This window comes from Bicyclus anynana, chromosome 8 (assembly GCF_947172395.1).
Source record: "Bicyclus anynana chromosome 8, ilBicAnyn1.1, whole genome shotgun sequence".
Classification (NCBI taxonomy): Eukaryota; Metazoa; Arthropoda; class Insecta; order Lepidoptera; family Nymphalidae; genus Bicyclus; species Bicyclus anynana.
In genome coordinates, this window is record NC_069090.1 from 17,235,414 (window position 1) to 17,254,159 (window position 18,746).

General features: G+C 34.4%; 1 protein-coding gene across 2 annotated transcripts in view; it reads right to left on the bottom strand.

Moving 5' to 3' along the window:
- The window catches only part of LOC112048608 (calcium/calmodulin-dependent protein kinase kinase 1), a 142,433-nt gene that overhangs the window by 82,889 nt on the left and 40,798 nt on the right, over positions 1–18,746 (bottom strand). Inside the window, exon 2 of one of the 2 annotated variants that reach the window (XM_052882991.1) lies at positions 4,681–4,745. In XM_052882991.1, coding sequence (XP_052738951.1) covers positions 4,681–4,745 — 65 coding nt within the window. Of the gene's footprint in view, positions 1–81; positions 406–4,680; positions 4,746–18,746 lie in introns of those variants that run through there. The other variant, XM_024086215.2, reaches the window with a different exon arrangement.

Sequence of the window (18,746 nt, forward strand, 5' to 3'; positions counted from 1 at the left end):
ATTGCAAAGTTCACTGGGGGTTTATATAATATTCTTCTTGGGAATATTAAAATAGTGAGTTTATAAATATGTCCGACTCACCTGTCAACATTTCCCGCCATTTCTTTGCTGCGTTCGGAATCCACAACCACTCCATTCATGTCGGAACTTTAAAACTTTCACACTGGCACACACATAAAAACTAGTTGTATATACGAAACTTTATACACACATAGAAGGCATAAACAGCACCAGAGAGAAGGTAAAAATATTTTTATAAAAACTTTTTGTTACGTTCTTTATTTAAACTAGTTGGTCTATAGTCTGTGGTCTATTGTTATTGTGTGCGGAAACGAAAGGAGTGTAAAACAAAAGAGTGTAGACGTCCGATGAGGTCAAGACGCCATGCGGTTCTGTTGTGTTGGTATGCTCTGCCGTGTTCACCGCTCGGACGGAGGCTCGGCTCCACTGGCATAGATTAAAATTTTAATGATTTTACAGTGCAGATGCGCCAGTTTACTCTCAGTTACGGTTAAACCGTAACTGAGAGTAAACTGGCGCACCCATCCTGAAGAATTAACGGATTTCGTTATCAGGTTTGTAAATATATAGTCTAGCAAATCTATGTCGATTCACTCCTCCACAGCAGTAAAAGCAAAAATACATTTGACGAAATTTAAAACATAGTATCTAAGATGTTGTTGATTAGCTTACAAGTACTGTAAACGAAAGCTGTTACAATATTCTCTGAAAAAAAAAAAAACAGTAATATTTATATAAAAAAATTAATGCAGATAAGTGTTATAACATGTAGGACAAGGACACAAGGACGACTTTTTGACTCATTCACAAAGTGTATCCAGAAGTTCATAATTATTTAACAACATTTCACAACAATTAATTACTTTTCTGCATTCGTATAAATCATGTAGTACATAAAGATGTGTGATGTGTTGTAATTCTTCGAAAAGTTGTTTATGTGTCTATTATAGTGTTTTCAGATAGCATGGGTACACACTATTGAAATTTTGCCGCGATTCACGATAATAGTACGTATTATGAACGTCATAAGGCAACTGTCACCGTTCTCATGCTATTTGAAAAACACTTTAAGCAATTTACAGCAAAGTTTTTATTATTATTCTAACAAGATTCTTAAAATGTCCTAATTCCTAAAATATCATAAATGCAGAATTTTTTAACGTTACTGCTCAAAGCTGAAATTTTACGAATTACGACTATGAGTATAAAATCATATCAATATCTTTATTATATGATATAATTTTACCTGTTTGTCATGTATCTACAGATACATGACAAACAGGTAAAATCATACGCTTAAATAGCACATCTGCGTTATTATTTAGTAGTCTATGTGCAACCAGTTGCTCCGCACACCGGTTTGCGCGCGCAAACAAAACATTGCGTGGTGGTTAAAGGCCTTACAGTCTACTGCTACTACCTTTAGTCTTCGGTTTCAAATTCAAAATCTCAATTTGTCTATTAAAAGTTGGTAGTCATAGATCATAAACATTTTTGAAAGATCAAGTTTGACTTTGACTTGAAGTTGGGGTGACTGTTAGCGGTTTGGAAGACTATTTAAGCGGGACACTACAGGACCAGACCTCCATCCTTATAGAGGAGGGGATTGGAAATTAGACCCACCACGTCGCTCCAATGCAAGTTGGTGTGCTTAGGGTGATAATGTTTGACTTTTTACGATCATTGGCAGAGGTTAACGTTAATGGCATGGACCGGCGGCTTAACGTTTTCTCCGGAGCATTATTATCGTGTGCCATCTTCGAACTGAAGTTTGCCGGTCAATACGTCAAAACCCTTTTTATTTCTAGCCGCTTTTTTTAGCTGCGGATAGCCTAGCCCAGTCCACTCTCATATATCGTCTAACCACTGTCGTCTTTGGCGGCCGAGTGCTCTTTTGCCCAATATTTTCCCTTCCAATATTAGTTTTGCATGTAAAAACTGGGCTCCTCTCTCCGGGGCAAAGGTATGTAACACCACCAAGTTCCCAACGCCAACAGCACCTAAAGCCGTCGGTACCGGTCATTCCGGTTTATTATTAACATCTGATATTGATTGTTAAATAGTCAAAAATTATCATCATTACATGATAAATGAATGATGATTACATGGCATTGAAGTGGCGTGGTGGGTCTAAGCTACATATCGTTCGTTCGTTCGTTATCAACCCATATTCGGCTCACTGTTGAGCTCAAGTCTCGTCTCAGAATGAAAGGGGTTCGGCCAATAGTCCACCAATCTGGCCCAATGCGGATTGGCAGACTGCACACACGCAGATAATCAAGAAAATTCTCTGGTATGCAGGTTTCCTCACGATGTTTTCCTACATCGTTAGATAAACGTGATATTTAATTTCTTAAAATGCACACAACTGAAAAGTTGGAGGTGCACGCCCCGAACAGGACTCGAACCCACACACTCCGGAATCGGGGGTAGAGGTCATATCCACTGGGTTATCACGGCTCTTTCTAAGCTACATATCGCCTCTCCTATAAGGAGCAATCTGTGTCCCTGTAATGGACCGTTAAAATAAGCTGATAATGTTGAATCATTATGTATTCCCATTGAATATTAATTGTACGAATTATTCAGATTGGGATCGTTTATGCAGAATCCGGTGATAAAGCCGTTGAAGCCAATGCTGGCGCTTCGCTGCCGAAGTACTGACACAAAAGGGCGATCTGATAAGATGCTTTCGGAGCAATTTGAATTTGTATGCCCCACGATGCCGTTTGTCAAAGGAAGGCGCTTAAAGTTCCATAATTGAATTCACTAAGGCACTTTTTATTATCGGAAAAATTCTAGAAAGCCTTCGGTAACAATTTTAATTTATACAGCTTTTTAATGGCCTACCAAGTTTTACTCCTAATGTAGATCCTGAAATTGGAGGTTTTTTTTATTATTCTTTTACAAAAACTCTTGATTTGCCAACAGCCCATCATCAGATCGTAATCCATATTCCATCCATTCCTGCGTATTCCATTTCAAACAAAAAAAAATCCAAAACATTGTCTTCGAGTAATTGGGGACATACTCACTCATACACGTAAATAATAACATAAAATTGAAAATTTTGAAATACCCCCGAAGATCATGATATCAAGGTATCATTATTCACTTTCAATGCATCAAACATGTCTCGTCCGTAAGTCACCTTATAAAAAAACTAAATTGAAATCGCTTTATCCGTTTGGGAGCTATGATGCCAGAGACAGACAGACAGACACGTCAAACTTATAACACGCCTTTTTTTGCGTCGGGGGTTGAAAAAAGGCTGATTTAAGAAGTATCGGCATAAATACATGTCTTTTGGTACTTAGTAAATATATTATTATTCAAGTAATATTATATAGGTCCTTCGTCGGACTATAAAATATTGAGTTTTCCTTTGTACTCCATCCAAGTTAGATCAATACCCACAGCATTGTCACTTCACATCCGGTGAGAAGATCAAGCATTCCTTCAACCAACAAAATAAGTTGAGATCGTCAAGTTTCAACTTGTCTACGAATAAAAATATTCGTAATAAATAAAGGTATTCCGACACAGCGCAGGATTCCACGCGTGTTGACAAAGGATAAAGGAATGTCAACACAAGAGCACACGCGTCAAACAAAGGTCTGCGATGGCCCGGCGTCGCGCAAATACTGCTGTGTATACAGTTTGTTTGAAAACCTTTTAAAAATAAGCCTTTGTGTTCTACAATTAACTTTGATAAGACTCTTTTCATCTCCAAAGTAAATTATATGTGGATCATAGAAATTAATTTTAAACCACCTCCAAAAACATCATCATTTCCGGCCTTTATAACGGTCTACATCAGGGTGTTCCTCAGGGACCTCAGATCGTCCATATAGGAGTGGATTTGGCTTAGACTCACTACGCTATTTCAGTACTCTTTAACAATCCTTATCTATACTATCTATACTAATATTATGAAGAGTTTGTTTGTTTGTTTGATTGAACGTGCTAATCTAAGGAACTACTGGTCCGATTTGAAAAATTCTTTCAGTGTTAGATAGCCCATTTATCGAGGAAGGCTATAGACTATATATTATCCCCATATTTTTACGGGAACGGGAACCACGCGGGTGAAACCGCGCGGCGATAGCTAGTTATAATAAATGAAAAAGGCGTGATAGTCCAGTGGATATGACCTCTGCCTTCGATTCCGGAGGGTGTGGGTTCCAGGGCATGCACCTCCAACTTTTCATTTGTGTGCATTTTAAGAAATGCAAAAAAACTGGCCTACCCCCTCTCAGAGTGAAAGGGGTTAGGCCTTAGTCTACCAAACTGCAAAGCGGATTGGCAAACATCGCATTCGTGGAAAATTAAGAAAATTCTCAGGTATGCAGGTTTCCTTACGATGTTTTTCCTTCGCCGTTTGAGACACGTGATATTTAATTTCTTACATACTAACACGGTAAGTAAAAAAAGCATCAAAATTTAAAAAATTAAAATTCTTTTATTTCAATTAGGCTTACTTTAAAAGCACTTTTGAAAGGTCAGGTATATGTCAAAATTAAATTTAATCTAATGGTGGTAATAATAGACGAAAACTTAAAATTAATGTTACGAGGTTACATCTAAAAAATAGCGTATAAATCCCGGGTGAAGTCTGTAAACTGGAAAGCCAGTCGGAAAATATGAAAATGCAAATACCTTGGGATGTCAGCGAGTCGGGGGGCGCGCGCGCGTCGCACGGCCCCCAACGGTAGCACGCCCATCTGGAACGGGTAAGGGTGTGTTCAGTTCACGGCTCGCAGTTTGGAAGGGGTTAGGGTGCAGTCAGTTCACTGTTTGCACTTTTCACTAAACTACCCCCCTTTAGTCGCAAACATTACGTTGGAGTCACAATGCTTCCGTTCGTGCACTTAGATTATTGAAATGGACATATCTATCGTGATTAAATCTTTGTATGGATTTAGTATAAGTCAGTGGCGTGTAGAAGGTTGTTAACTAGAGTAGGCATTGAACATACAAACTATATAGGTAAAGTAGGTTGTTTCTTCAAGATGGCCTTATTCTGTTCCTATGAATTACCTTATGCATCATCATTATCAAGCCATATTCGGTTCACTGCTGAGCTCTCCTATCAGAACGGTTAGGCCAATAGTCCACCACGCAGGCCCAATGCGGATTGGCAGACTTCGCACACGCAGAAAATTCTCTGGTATGCAGGTTTCCTCACAATGTTTTACCTTCACCGTTTGAGACATGTGATTTTTAACTTCACACAATTGAAAATTTGGACGTGCTCCGGACCGGATTCGAACCCACACCCTCCGGAATCGGAGACAGTCCACTGGGCTATTCCGGCTCTCCGCTGTCACGGATGAAACCGCGGTGCTTCGGCTAGTAGAATATAATACCAAAGTTGTATCTCCCACCACCACCTTTTATTCGTAAATGAAAAAAATCAATAGTGCATGAATAATAAGTTCCGCACAAAACAGTCTGTTGGGAGCTAGCAGACGATCAATATTAAATATTTGGTACATAAAAGTTTCAAATATTTAAAGCTTTTGATTTATTTCAACCTATATCAGATGTTAATGATGCCTAATGACCATCAGGCTTATTCGTTATCTTTGACGTCTGCAAATATATTTTTTTTTTATTCTTTACAAGTTAGCCCTTGACTACAATCTCACCTGATGGTAAGTGATGATGCAATCTAAGATGAAAGCGGACTAACTTGTTAGGAGGAGGATGAAAATCCACACTCCTTTCGGTTTCTACACGGCATCGTACCGGGACGCTAAATCGCTTGGCGGTACGTCTTTGCTGGTAGGGTGGTAACTAGCCACGGCCGAAGCCTCCTAATTGACATATAATTATCAATTATATATATGTCAATTGCTATATAAAATTGAGATTCTATATACCAATAATGTCATCCGATGCTTATTGATGGTTATCATACAGTAAGTAAATGACATTTTGTCAATTGTTGTGATGTTAATTTTAATAGGTTGATAATAAAGACCAAAATAGTGATTAAGTCAGCATGACCGAATCTCTAATGGCAGGCGTTCACAGATCCGTACAGTACGTATCGGACGCATCGCATCAAACAAACGCATAAAAACTGTTCACAAAAACTAAAGAAATATATTGATTATTACATTAATTTACGTAATTGTTGTTAGTGTTAAATGTTGGAATACAAATTATGAAAAAAGTTTGCATAATGTGGATGTCAAGGAGACGCGTAACGTTTGTTTATTCATATGGGTTTCACCGGCTTCACCACGCTGCGTGTAAAGACTCAGTCTGTATGAATTACTCTGTGACCGTAATATTAAAATTCCGTTTGATGCGATGCGTCCGATACGCATGAGTGGACGCCTGGCATAAAGCAACGTATAATACCACCAGCTTTCTAACATCGGTTGAGATTTTTAATATCTTAGAATATCTAATATCTTTTAAATAATGTCTTATCTTTAGGTGTAATTATTGGTGAAACACACAAGCATGTACAAAAGGTATGTTGTGATCTTTTTTTTAAGCACGGTGCCTGTGCCAGAAGACCATATTCTTCCACAGCTAATAACAATGTGCTGTGTGCGTCATCATTCATTAGCAACACATATTCAGATCACTGTTGAGCACGAGTCTCCTCTCAAAAGGAGAGGGGTTAGGCCAATAGTCCACCACGCTGGCACAACGCAGATTGGTAGATTTCACACACCCAGAGAGTTAAGAAAATTCTCAGGTATTTCCTCATGTTTTTTCTTCATCGTTTGAGACACGTGATATTTATTTCTTAAAATGCACTTAACTGAAAAGTTGGAGGTGCATGCCCCGGACCGGATTCAAACCTACACCCTCTGAAGGCAGATGACATATCCACTAAGCTATCACTGTATGCGTATGTGATGATATTATATTGATCTTTAATAGGTAGGTACATCAGAGATGAGCCAGCATCCGTCTAGCGAAGGCGTGTAATACTGTTATGTCGCTCCATTACAAGCCTTTGTCCAACTGTACCCGTACTTGCATATAAATACAAGTTAATTAATCGTTTGTGTTTATATCTCCGAGCAAATGTCTATGGCAGCGTTCACATCTGATGTAAAGTGAGCAAGCCCCGACTACTCTGTGATAAGTTTCACATTTCGAGAGCTGGTAGACATTTTTGGGAAAATGTCGACCAGCTCTCGAGCCAAAACATTTTAATATCTTACTTATTTATTAGTTACCTATAAACGACTGTCGAATCCGCAATAATAGTTTAAATAATAATATACTTATGGTTTAATTATGCTTTTACTTCTGTTAGTTATTTTTTTTAATATTTGGTGATTTATGGTCTGTTTGCTGTCATTTTAATCATATATATCCGTCATTTTAATATGGAGAAGATGTTTGTAATTATTAAAATCCATACAACATTAATTACCTTAATTAATGTATGGATTAAAAACACCACAAGTGGACAAATCGAATAATAACGATTTATAAATGTTTAGTTTAGTTTTATTATTTTATTTGTATCGGTAATCGAACTCTGGACCTAAATGCTAAAAACATATATAACCATAAAACCATATATAACCATATATATATAACCAGAGCCAGACTGGCCAACAAAAATAATAACCCATAACCTATAAACCATAACCATATAGTTCAAGATATCTGAAAATAGTGGACCAGAATTAATTTATCAAATTTCTCAATTTCAGACAGCAAATTCGATGATTGACCAGCCTTCCAGTAACTGGGCTTATCTGTTTATAACCCAATTTTCCTGTAACCTTTGTAAAGCCGATGTCAACTCAAGAGCCCGTAATTCATTCATTAGTTCGTAGAGCCATTCCGTTCCCTTTGAGCTCTGTGTTGCTTCAATAACAGAGTGCTAATTGTTTGCTGTGTGTTACTTAGCTTATCAATGTAAGTTTGGTATGATGGAAAATTTAATGCTTCATCTTTAGATATGTTATATGAATATTGTAAAGAGGTAAAGTTTTTGGTTTTCTAGGGGTAATCTCTGGATCTACTGAACCGATTTTGACTATATTTTGTCCCCGTATTCTTAAGGGAACGAGAACTACAACTACAACGGGAAAACATACAGACGAACTGAGAACCTTCTCCTTTTTTTGAAGTCGGTTAAAAACAAAATCCTCTGTCGTGTCTGTTGTTCGTAATAAACTCAAAGATTTCTTTTAGGTAGATAGGTAGGGCACTTTTAAGGAGTTTATCAAAGATTTGTGTATATTGGTTGTAAAAATATCGATAGTTGTTGGAAAAGTCAAAAAAAGCCAAGCCACCTTTTCCATGGATGGCAGCTTTTCATGAAACTCCCATTTCACGGAAATCACATGTGAAGGAAAAACATCGTGAGGAAACCTGCATACCTGAGAATTTTCTGAATTCTCTGCGTGTGTAAAGTCTGCCAATCCGCATTGGGCCAGCGTGGTTGACTATTGGCCTAACCCTTCTCAATCTGCGAGGAGACTTGAGTTCAGGCGTGAGCCGAATATGGGTTGATAATGATGAATGATGATGCGGTTTATGCGAAAATTAATAAAATCTAGTTAAAAATAGAAGAGAACAAAATTAAAAACACTTTGTCCGGCCGTCAGTTGGCCGATAGACCAACAATGGCGGTACAACACAAAGACCCTAATTCCTTCAAATGTTTCATCTCGAATGCCTCACTCCGCGCTCCCTTTCATCACAAAGGGACCCTTTGTACTTTTGACTTTCAAAAATATTTTACCTACTTACTTGTGAATTTAAATTTTAATATTTACCAAGCAAAGGGGTCTTATATAGATGTAAATTTAGAGTAAAACAGCCTTGTTGGTCCCATCGGTTAAATTGTTACATAATGACTAGCTGACACGGCACGGTTTCACACGCGTGGTTCTCGTTCCCGTAAGAGTACGGGGATAATATATAGTCTATAGCCTTTCTCGATAAATGGGCTATCTAACACTCAAAGAATTTTTCAAATCGGACCAGTAGTGCCTGAGATTAGCGCGTTCAAGTAAACAAACTTTTGTTGGTTGTCTGGAAGAGATCGCTCATTAGCGATAAGGTCGCCAATTGTACATTAGTTTTTAAGTTAATTTCTTGCCTGTTATTATTATTTTTGGTGTACAATAAAGTATATTTCATTCATTCATTCATTCAAACAAACAAACTCTTTCGCTTTATAATATTAGTATAGATGAATATTAAACGAGAATTATTGAATTTTGAATAACATATTGTCCAAGTATAGTAGGTATGTCATCATCGTCAATTACTACCGATGGACGTCCACAGTTGGAAACAGGCCTCTGCCATGGATTTCTAAACAGCACAATCTCTAGCCGCCAGCATCCAACGGTAATAGGTACGTAGTTTTTTAATATTGTTTACGGGATACGATAAGAAATCATAGCGTACCAGTAGACTCGAAAATCAAAAAAATCAAATCAAAAATCATTTATTTCAAGTAGGCTCAGTTTACAAGCACTTTTGACACGTCAGTTGACTATTTGTAAAGATTCTACCACCGGTTCGGAAGGCAGGTTCTGCTGAGAAGAAACCGGCAAGAAACTCAACAGTTGCTCTTTTTAAAAAATCATACAGTATTATAATTTACAATTGATGATAACATTACAATTTCTTATAGTTTTACTTTTTGGGTGAAGGTGGAAGCTGATCCAATGGCCTCCAAGCTTTATCTTTAAGGAACTCATCAATGTTGTAGTAAACTCGACTAAGTAAATGTTTTTTAACACATTGCTTAAAGCTATGCATTGGGGATCTTGTTATAGAAAAGTACACCCAAACCTACAAAAGATTTTTTTACTCTTTGGAGACGATATGCAGAAATAACTAACTTATGCCCGTGTCTAGTAAGACGTGGGTTTAAATCTCCTCGAACTCTTTGCTACAGTCGAAGCCAAAAGCTCTATCTACGAAATATGAAACGTGCCTTGAATAGTCTGCATTCACTCCTACCGTTCAAAAGTGAACTAAATTTAAATTAGTTCCACGGATACTCAAAACTTCTATATACATATAGTTCTACTATTTCATGTTCTGAAGAACAATTAAAATTCAGTATATATTTAACTTTATTTCAACTTCTCAAATATCTTATCTATATATTTTAAAGAAGTAATGTTTGTAGTATTGCAGGGGCTGATCTGTTGATCTACTGCACTGAGTTTGAAAATTCTTTTACCACTAGAAAGTCACGTTACCACTGGACAGCCCATGGGACGTTTTGATCCCGGTAATCTATATACCGTTGTCGCCACCGGGACATACGTATACCCGGTACATAGAGCAGGGCAATACTTTGTTGCTCTTCAGACAGGTCAAACACATAACCCTCTTTTGGGCTTCGCCGCAGTCGGGTAACAAAACACACATGCCCCGAGAACAGTCGAGGTTTTAATACAAACGTACTCGTATTCATCCCCGTATTCTCAAGGTACCGGAATTGCGCGGCTAAAAGGGCGGAGAATTGGTTAGTTAAGTAGGTATAATTAGTGTTAGATTTTTAATTATTTAAATAATTATAAATACACAAGACAACATATAAAAACTCCTTCTTCCAGATAAATGTTTTAATCTGTACTGTTTATTAATGATAATGGTTTTATTCTGAGGTTGGTAGGGTATTGTGATATATACTCTATGTAAAAGAGGCGAACATGCGATTATGTGGCGTGAAGTTTATTTAATTAATGTATTATCCATCTACCAAAGTAACGATTTGTTTAAGAATGAGTAATAAGTTATTTGAAATACAGTTTATACATTCCAGCTTGTGTTATTTTATTCCATTGCTTTTATCAGAAGTGAGAGTACCTACGAACACGATGTCATTACCTACATTAAAGTCGATCTACAGAAAGAAATGTAACGGCATTTAAATGAAGTGTGAATTTGGGAAACAGTGGTTTACATTACGAGAAATGCGATAAAAATCATACGTGTGTACAACCATTAAGTATGTATACCACTGACGGCTATGGGACGCACGCCGCACTGGTCCCGGTAAAAGTATTTATGCGATGTCGGTTGTCGATGCTTACAATATCTAACAAGAATGAAGAAACGTAAACGTAACACACTTAAACCATGTTGACGATATTTATGAGCAAAACAGTCAAACAGTCCAACAGCACTCATAAGAGGATATTATTTGAAAAACTGCGAGAGAACAGAGAAGAACGTGTAAATTAATAACAAAATACAAAGATGCATGTGTGGTGTTAGCTGCAGAGTTATATGAGATGGAATCCTGTTGGTTTGACGGATGAGAAATACCAATGATGTCTAAATATATTAAACTAGGTGTCTGGTGAGTTTTATTAGTTTGATTAAACAGCCTCATAAATTATTCAGTTGTGACTAATATGAAATAAAATTACAAAGAATAAATAATCACTAGGTGAAACTAAGTATGGTTGATAGGTTGTCAGTTTGTCTGGCTTATTGTCAAAACATTTTTGTTAGATGACTATATCTAGGAAACCAAAATCATTTAAGTGAAAAGTACACACACACACACACACACACATACACACTGCTCAAGAAATTAACGTATGAAGACAGACCACTCTAGGGTTGTTAGGATGTAGGACACTGGCATAATGTAATATTGAGAAATCTTAATTATAGAACTACATTACATCTGTTGCTGACATGGGACTAAAATGAATTAACTAAAATATTGTTTTTTTTTGTGCCTGTAACTTCAAACTATACATTGTTATATGTGAGTTTTTATGACTGAATAACATAAAAATTAAAAATATATGAAGTTTTATGTAATGGTTCAAGTATTATTTTAGGCCTTGATGTAGGTACCTGATAACAAGTTTTGAGACAGCTATTACAATATTTTCAGATAGGATTTGCTTAGATATATCATTATGTAGATTACTGTATGTAATTAATATAAATTTTTTTAAATCTTTTAAGAAATTGGATTGATAGATTTCTTGAAAAATAAATTTGTAGTTATGTTTGAAAACCTATTTAACTATTCAAGCGTTGACAACATGCCTTCAGCCTATTTAGTATAGAACAGTTATTAACAATCTGCAGCAACACAGTAAATGATTCTTATCCATGAATATTATTATATTTGGCTTATCTACAAGAGTATTAAGAGATATTATGATATTCATCTTAATGAAATCTTATAATTAATTAAATTGGAGATTTTTTTTAGGGTGATATTAAAAAGTTACTTGTGTGACAATTGAGTAATAAATAATTAATTATAATAATATCATTGATCACAAATTGTCTTAGAGCCCAGTCTGTATGGACTTCAAGTAAAGAGACACAGATTGCCATAAATAGGTTGTAAAATATTTGTCTAAGACATATTTTGACAGTTTTGTGGGTGGGTGACGTTGGGCTCTCTTTTCATTAATGGTCATGTGCAGATGTATAGATTCTACATACAAGTAAATTAACCATACTATTGCTGTTGTTTTAGATTCAATCAATCAGTTTATTATTTGCAGATACACTAGTGTATTTAATCCATGTCTCATTTGTTTATTTCTAGCATTTTATTAGATTGCAACATTTTGTATAATTATGAAAATTAGTAATTATTATGGGGTTGTGGTTAGAATTATATATTCGGATGGTTACAATGATATGTGCATAAGGTTTTAACTAGGGTATACTAGTACACTAAAGGTAAAAAAAAAAATTAGAAAATTCCTTGGCCAACATATTAAGTGGTATAGGTTTTGAATATAGATTTGTATTGGGTCCTTAGGTAGTCAGTACATTTGTGCATCTACAAAGTGCACGCCACCGAGTTGTTGGTACCTGCATGCAACTGATGGGTGGTCTGCATCAAGTATGAATCAATATAGAGACTTAAATCATTACATCAGTAAAATAATTAATGGATATAGCCAAAAAAAAAAAAAAAGAAATTTAACAGAATTAAAAAAAAAAAGAATATACTAAAATTAATGAATAGGTAAAACCTCTGATAGCAAACTAGAGGTATATAACAAAGGGGGTGGTCTGGTCTAAGACAGGTTTATGCTACTATTATTACAAAAAAGGGGGTAGTCTGAAGATAATTATACAATACATAGTCAAATATCATCTTTTCTTATCTAGTGATAACTACTAGGATTGGATTACATACTAAAATTATTACAATCATAAATCGCAATATTTTCAAGAAGTCTTTATTATCATTAAAAAAAAAAAAAGCATTTCTTTAAGAGAAAGAGTCTTTTGTCTGAATTAAAGTAAATTGATAGATTAACACATGTTTAACATTTTATTTCATTTTATGTACCGGGTCTAAGGTTCATTCAATTATAGACTGATTTTCTCTTGGATGCTAGGTATGCTAGTTATGTTAAATTAAATTATTTGTCAAACAAGTATGATATTTATCTGAACGATTAAGTGACTGAGCTATGTGATACTGTGTGAAAATATTTGATTACAGATCCGAGATGCATGGATATTGATTGATGAATATGGGATATATGAGATCCTCATGATAATCATTGGGTTGAACACAGCCCTATTCGACAGTTGACCCAAATCACAAAGATGAGAGAAGTTACACTATGTATTGATAACACACGATTTAAATTTAGTATTTTTATTTATGATATGATGATATTATAATTATGTATTATATTGAGAGTTATTAGTTTTGATATCATATATACATATATTTTAAATATTTGCTCACATCCATGATGTTATTCATTAATTATGACTTACTGATGACGATTTGTGTTTTGGTAAAATTTTAATATAAGGATAGATGTATTACACAGGCCGACACGATTTTCGTTGTCCAAGATATAATTATTTTTTTTCTACTGATTTTGTAGTGCTGATTACGAAATCAGACCTAATTTTATCATATCACATCAGATTTTTAGTAAAATTAATATATTCGCTAGTTTTGATTTTTCAGTGAAATTTTCGAGTTTTGGCACTCTTTCTTTGAATTAAGCGACCTCTCATGAGAAATTACTTCAGTTATAACAACGACACACCTATTTGTAACGCGTTTCGTGGAAATAAGCTGTTATAGTGCCTTTGTTAAAAAAAATATATATATATTTTAGTTAATGGTTTTTTTTGTTGTTGGAAAACGTCTGATAAACATAACGTCTTCTATAAAGTGTCACAATAGTCCAGATATATTTTGTTACATTTGTTGAAACTTTATGATTCTAAGCAAAAACTGAAAAATTTGTGGAAAATATGTATAATAAATATGTAGCTTATTTTGACTTCAAAATACAAATAAAATCGTGGACTCTGCAGTTTGTACTAATCGTGTTGAACAATTAAGGCAGTGGACACTGGACATACAGCAAAAGACAATCTCTACCTTTTGGTACTACCTATGATATAGTGAAAGCAAGACAATCATACAGATATTGTTATTTTTGCTGTATGTTAGAAGCTTTTAAAGTAAAATTTGTTTTTCTTTTTGTAAAAAAAATTGATGTGATAGAGTAATTGTGCAGGTATTTTTGTGTTCAAAATACTATAAATTACTGATAATTTTTACTGAAATCAAAACAACGTTCAAAAAGTATTCATTTGTCGGCCGGTGTTATCGATAATATTTTAGATAGTATTATAGTATAGTAGTGTTATGACGACTAATATACCGTTATTTGTTTTGTGAATGATTATGGATATATTTGTTGTATAATAATTTCTCTATTGATTATTACACAGCAAAATAAAATAAATAAATAAATATAAAAAGATTCCAACGAATTGATAAACTCCTTTTTTTTTTTTTAAGTCGTTTAAAAATGTATGTATATGTATTTATATCTGATTTTATATTTTGATTATCTTCTATCACATGTTATCTGGAAGTCTAACACGATCATGAAGTCCTGTAACTATATTAGTTCTGAACTTGATGGTGAGGGGTTCGGTGCAGATGCAACACATCATCTGGAAGTCTAACACGATCACAAAGTCCTGTAACTTTACTAGTTCTTGACTTGGTGGTGAGGGGTTCGGTGCAGATGTCACACATCATCTGGAAGTCTAACACGATCACAAAGTCCTGTAACTTTACTAGTTCTTGACTTGGTGGTGAGGGGTTCGGTGCAGATGTCACACATCATCTGGAAGTCTAACACGATCACAAAGTCCTGTAATTTTACTAGTTCTGGACTTGGTGGTGAGGGGTTCGGTGCAGATGTCACACATCATCTGGAAGTCTAACACGATCACAAAGTCCTGTAACTTTACTAGTTCTGGACTGGGTGGTGAGGGGTTCGGTGCAGATGCCATTAATCGATGATGACGAATTTGACAAATATAAATAATGTTTTGAAATGATGAAAATAGATAAGTTGATTGACAAAAGCTTCACATGAACATTATGTTTATTTATAATATGTATCACTCTTATTCTTATTTAACATTTTTATGATAAAAGTATATAGAAGAAATCAAGAATTTCATTATAGTTTCATTGGATTCTTTTAAATAACTTATGGGATGCTGTGTGATAATTAATTATAAAATTTTATTGTTAACATTGTTCTATTTATAGTTGATATTATAGTAATGTCATAATTTCATGATATTCTTGTGTTGTTTGGGGACAAACTTTTAGTAAGGATGGCCGAATATTAGAAGATAAAGACATTACATTTGTAAATATTACATATCGTCTATGTACTTAATGCTTTAAATTAATCTACTACTCTGTCTAAGTTAATTACAATATTTAATAAGTCTCTGTCTAGAGTAAAGCTCCCTCTTGTCATCTGGAAGCTCAGACAAATATTAGAAGATAAAGACATTACATTTGTAAATATTACATATCGTCTATGTATTTAATGCTTTAAATTAATCTACTACTCTGTCTAAGTTAATTACAATATTTAATAAGTCTCTGTCTAGAGTAAAGCTCCCTCTTGTCATCTGGAAGCTCAGACAAATATTAGAAGATAAAGACATTACATTTGTAAATATTACATATCGTCTATGTACTTAATGCTTTAAATTAATCTACTACTCTGTCTAAGTTAATTACAATATTTAATAAGTCTCTGTCTAGAGTAAAGCTCCCTCTTGTCATCTGGAAGCTCAGACATACATAAGACCTACCTCGCTAGATGTTGTTTTTCGTCAAAGTACATGATTTACTTGTATGATCTAATGCGATTATAAGAACTGTCTCTGTAGAATCGAGGTTTCATAGTTATAACTTTATATTAACATAACTTTTAGTTTAGTTTAGGAATGACAAAATGACAGACAATTTTGTCATGAATTTGGGTAATTGGACTGAATCTGGAAGTGATTAAAGATTGAATTTATTTCAAATTTGTAAAAACAAGAATTAACATACCAGTTTAACTGAATTTAAGTGTTTGGATTTTTATCAATAGAATCACTATCAAAATCTGTATAGGTCTGTATTCACAATTTGTAAATATTGAATGAGAAATCTGTTAAACTATAATTATATAATTCTTAAAGAATAATTAAATGTATTGTAGGGTGTTTCAACATATTGTTAAATCAAGGTTTAAAATTAGAAAATATCTGTAATGACAAAATTGAATTTTACTACTTGTAAATCAGTGAATTTAGCAAGTAGTAATAATAATAGATTAATTGGGACTCACTTTTGTTATAATTAGAAATTATTGGAGAATTAATGAGTTGTGGTAATAAACATAAATTAAAATTTTAAATACTATGAGACATAGTTCAGTGAATCTTTATAATAATGTAATGTTAGAATTTATTTGTGTTTACAAAGTTTGAGGACAAACTTGTAGTCAGTATGGCCGAATGTTAGATTTTTAATTATTTAAATAATTATAAATACACAAGACAACATATAAAAACTCCTTCTTCCAGATAAATGTTTTAATCTGTACTGTTTATTAATGATAATGGTTTTATTCTGAGGTTGGTAGGGTATTGTGATATATACTCTATGTAAAAGAGGCGAACATGCGATTATGTGGCGTGAAGTTTATTTAATTAATGTATTATCCATCTACCAAAGTAACGATTTGTTTAAGAATGAGTAATAAGTTATTTGAAATACAGTTTATACATTCCAGCTTGTGTTATTTTATTCCATTGCTTTTATTAGTTTACATAGGTTTTAGATGAACTTACAAGATGTGGCAAAATATTGTGTGTATCCTATGGCAAGCTGTTTCGTTGGATTAGTGGTCACTGGTTAGCCTATGTGGCTTTGGGTTATGAGGTCATAAAGGGTCGTCGGGATGGGTTCGAGTCCTGCATCAGGCTGATAAACATTGAGATTTACGTCTTTTCCAAGACTTGAAACGATGGCTCAACGTGCTTTCCATAGGTATATTGTATAATATTAAATTATGGGTTACTTTGTGTAAAACAATATTAACTATTGCAAAACTTTTCATTCATTGTTTTAAATAATAAATTAAAAAACTTGCTTATAAAGGTACTCGTAATAAGAAATGCGGAATAATGTATAAACTCGTAATATGTACCTCCTACAAAGTGACACTCGCATAAGTTGTTCAGACAAAAAGCATCGCAATACTAGAGAACATAATGTTGTTTTAACTTTTCGACGTAAAAACATGACGGTACACTCAGTAAGTGCATAAGTGCACAAGTTTCAAGACAAAGTGCAGTTAAAATGCATATCACCACCCGTGCACTTGAACTGCAAACTAACATTTTAAAGATTACACTTTTCCCAACTCACGGGAAGTGGTAGAATATTCCCCGAGAAAGTTCACCTGATTCTATAATATAATAAGCTACATGAGAAACTAAAAATGGGTTCACTTTAGGTTTGTGTGTACATTTATATAGTTAGTTATGTTTAACGGAACAAGTAGATGTCCCAGTTGATGATACGTGTAAAACCATTGCTTATCTATACTAATATTATAAAGCTGAAGAGTTTGTTTGTTTGAATGTGGTAATCTCAGGAGCTACTGCTTCGATTTGAAAAATTATTTCTGTGTTAGATAACCCATTTATCGAGGAAGACTGTAGTCTATTTATTATCCCCGTAATCCAACAGGAACGACAACCACGCAGGTGAAACCGCGCGGCGTTACCTAGTAAAAAAACTAACCATGGCTGAGTTTGTTGTGGGCTCTCAGACCGAGGCGCGTTTGGAACCCTCGTAATTTTAATTTAAAGTTTTCGACTTTAATTACCACCATTAAATCATGACATAACTTGAGGTTTTAAAATTGCTTGTGCATTAAGCCTTATTGAAATAAATGAAATTTGAAAATTTTAATGTAGAACTTCATTAGTAGCAACCATGCTCTTCAGACAGGAACAAAGTTATGCTGCTTAAGAAAATCGAACGCACTTCCTTCTTTTTTTAGTTAGCCTTAGTCTTAGCCTTAGTCGCTACTATTGAATTGATTTGGCTAATATTTGCATGGAGATACCTAATACCCTGTATTAGCATACGCTACTTTTTATTCCGGAAAAATCCCTGTTTCCTGAGAGAATTGTGAAAAACAGAATTTACCCAAACGGATGACCGCTAGTTAAAAATAAACACTTATAATAATAGTATGCTAAAATTTTGTCAGACAAAATCAATAAAACTTTTAAGTTAGTCAAAAGTGAAGTTAGTGTAAATAAATGTTGAAGTGATCAATCGGCTGTGGACTCTAAAATGCCAGCAGAAGTTCAAAGCTAAGTAAGCTAGTTGTTGTTCAAAAGGCCAACTTAAC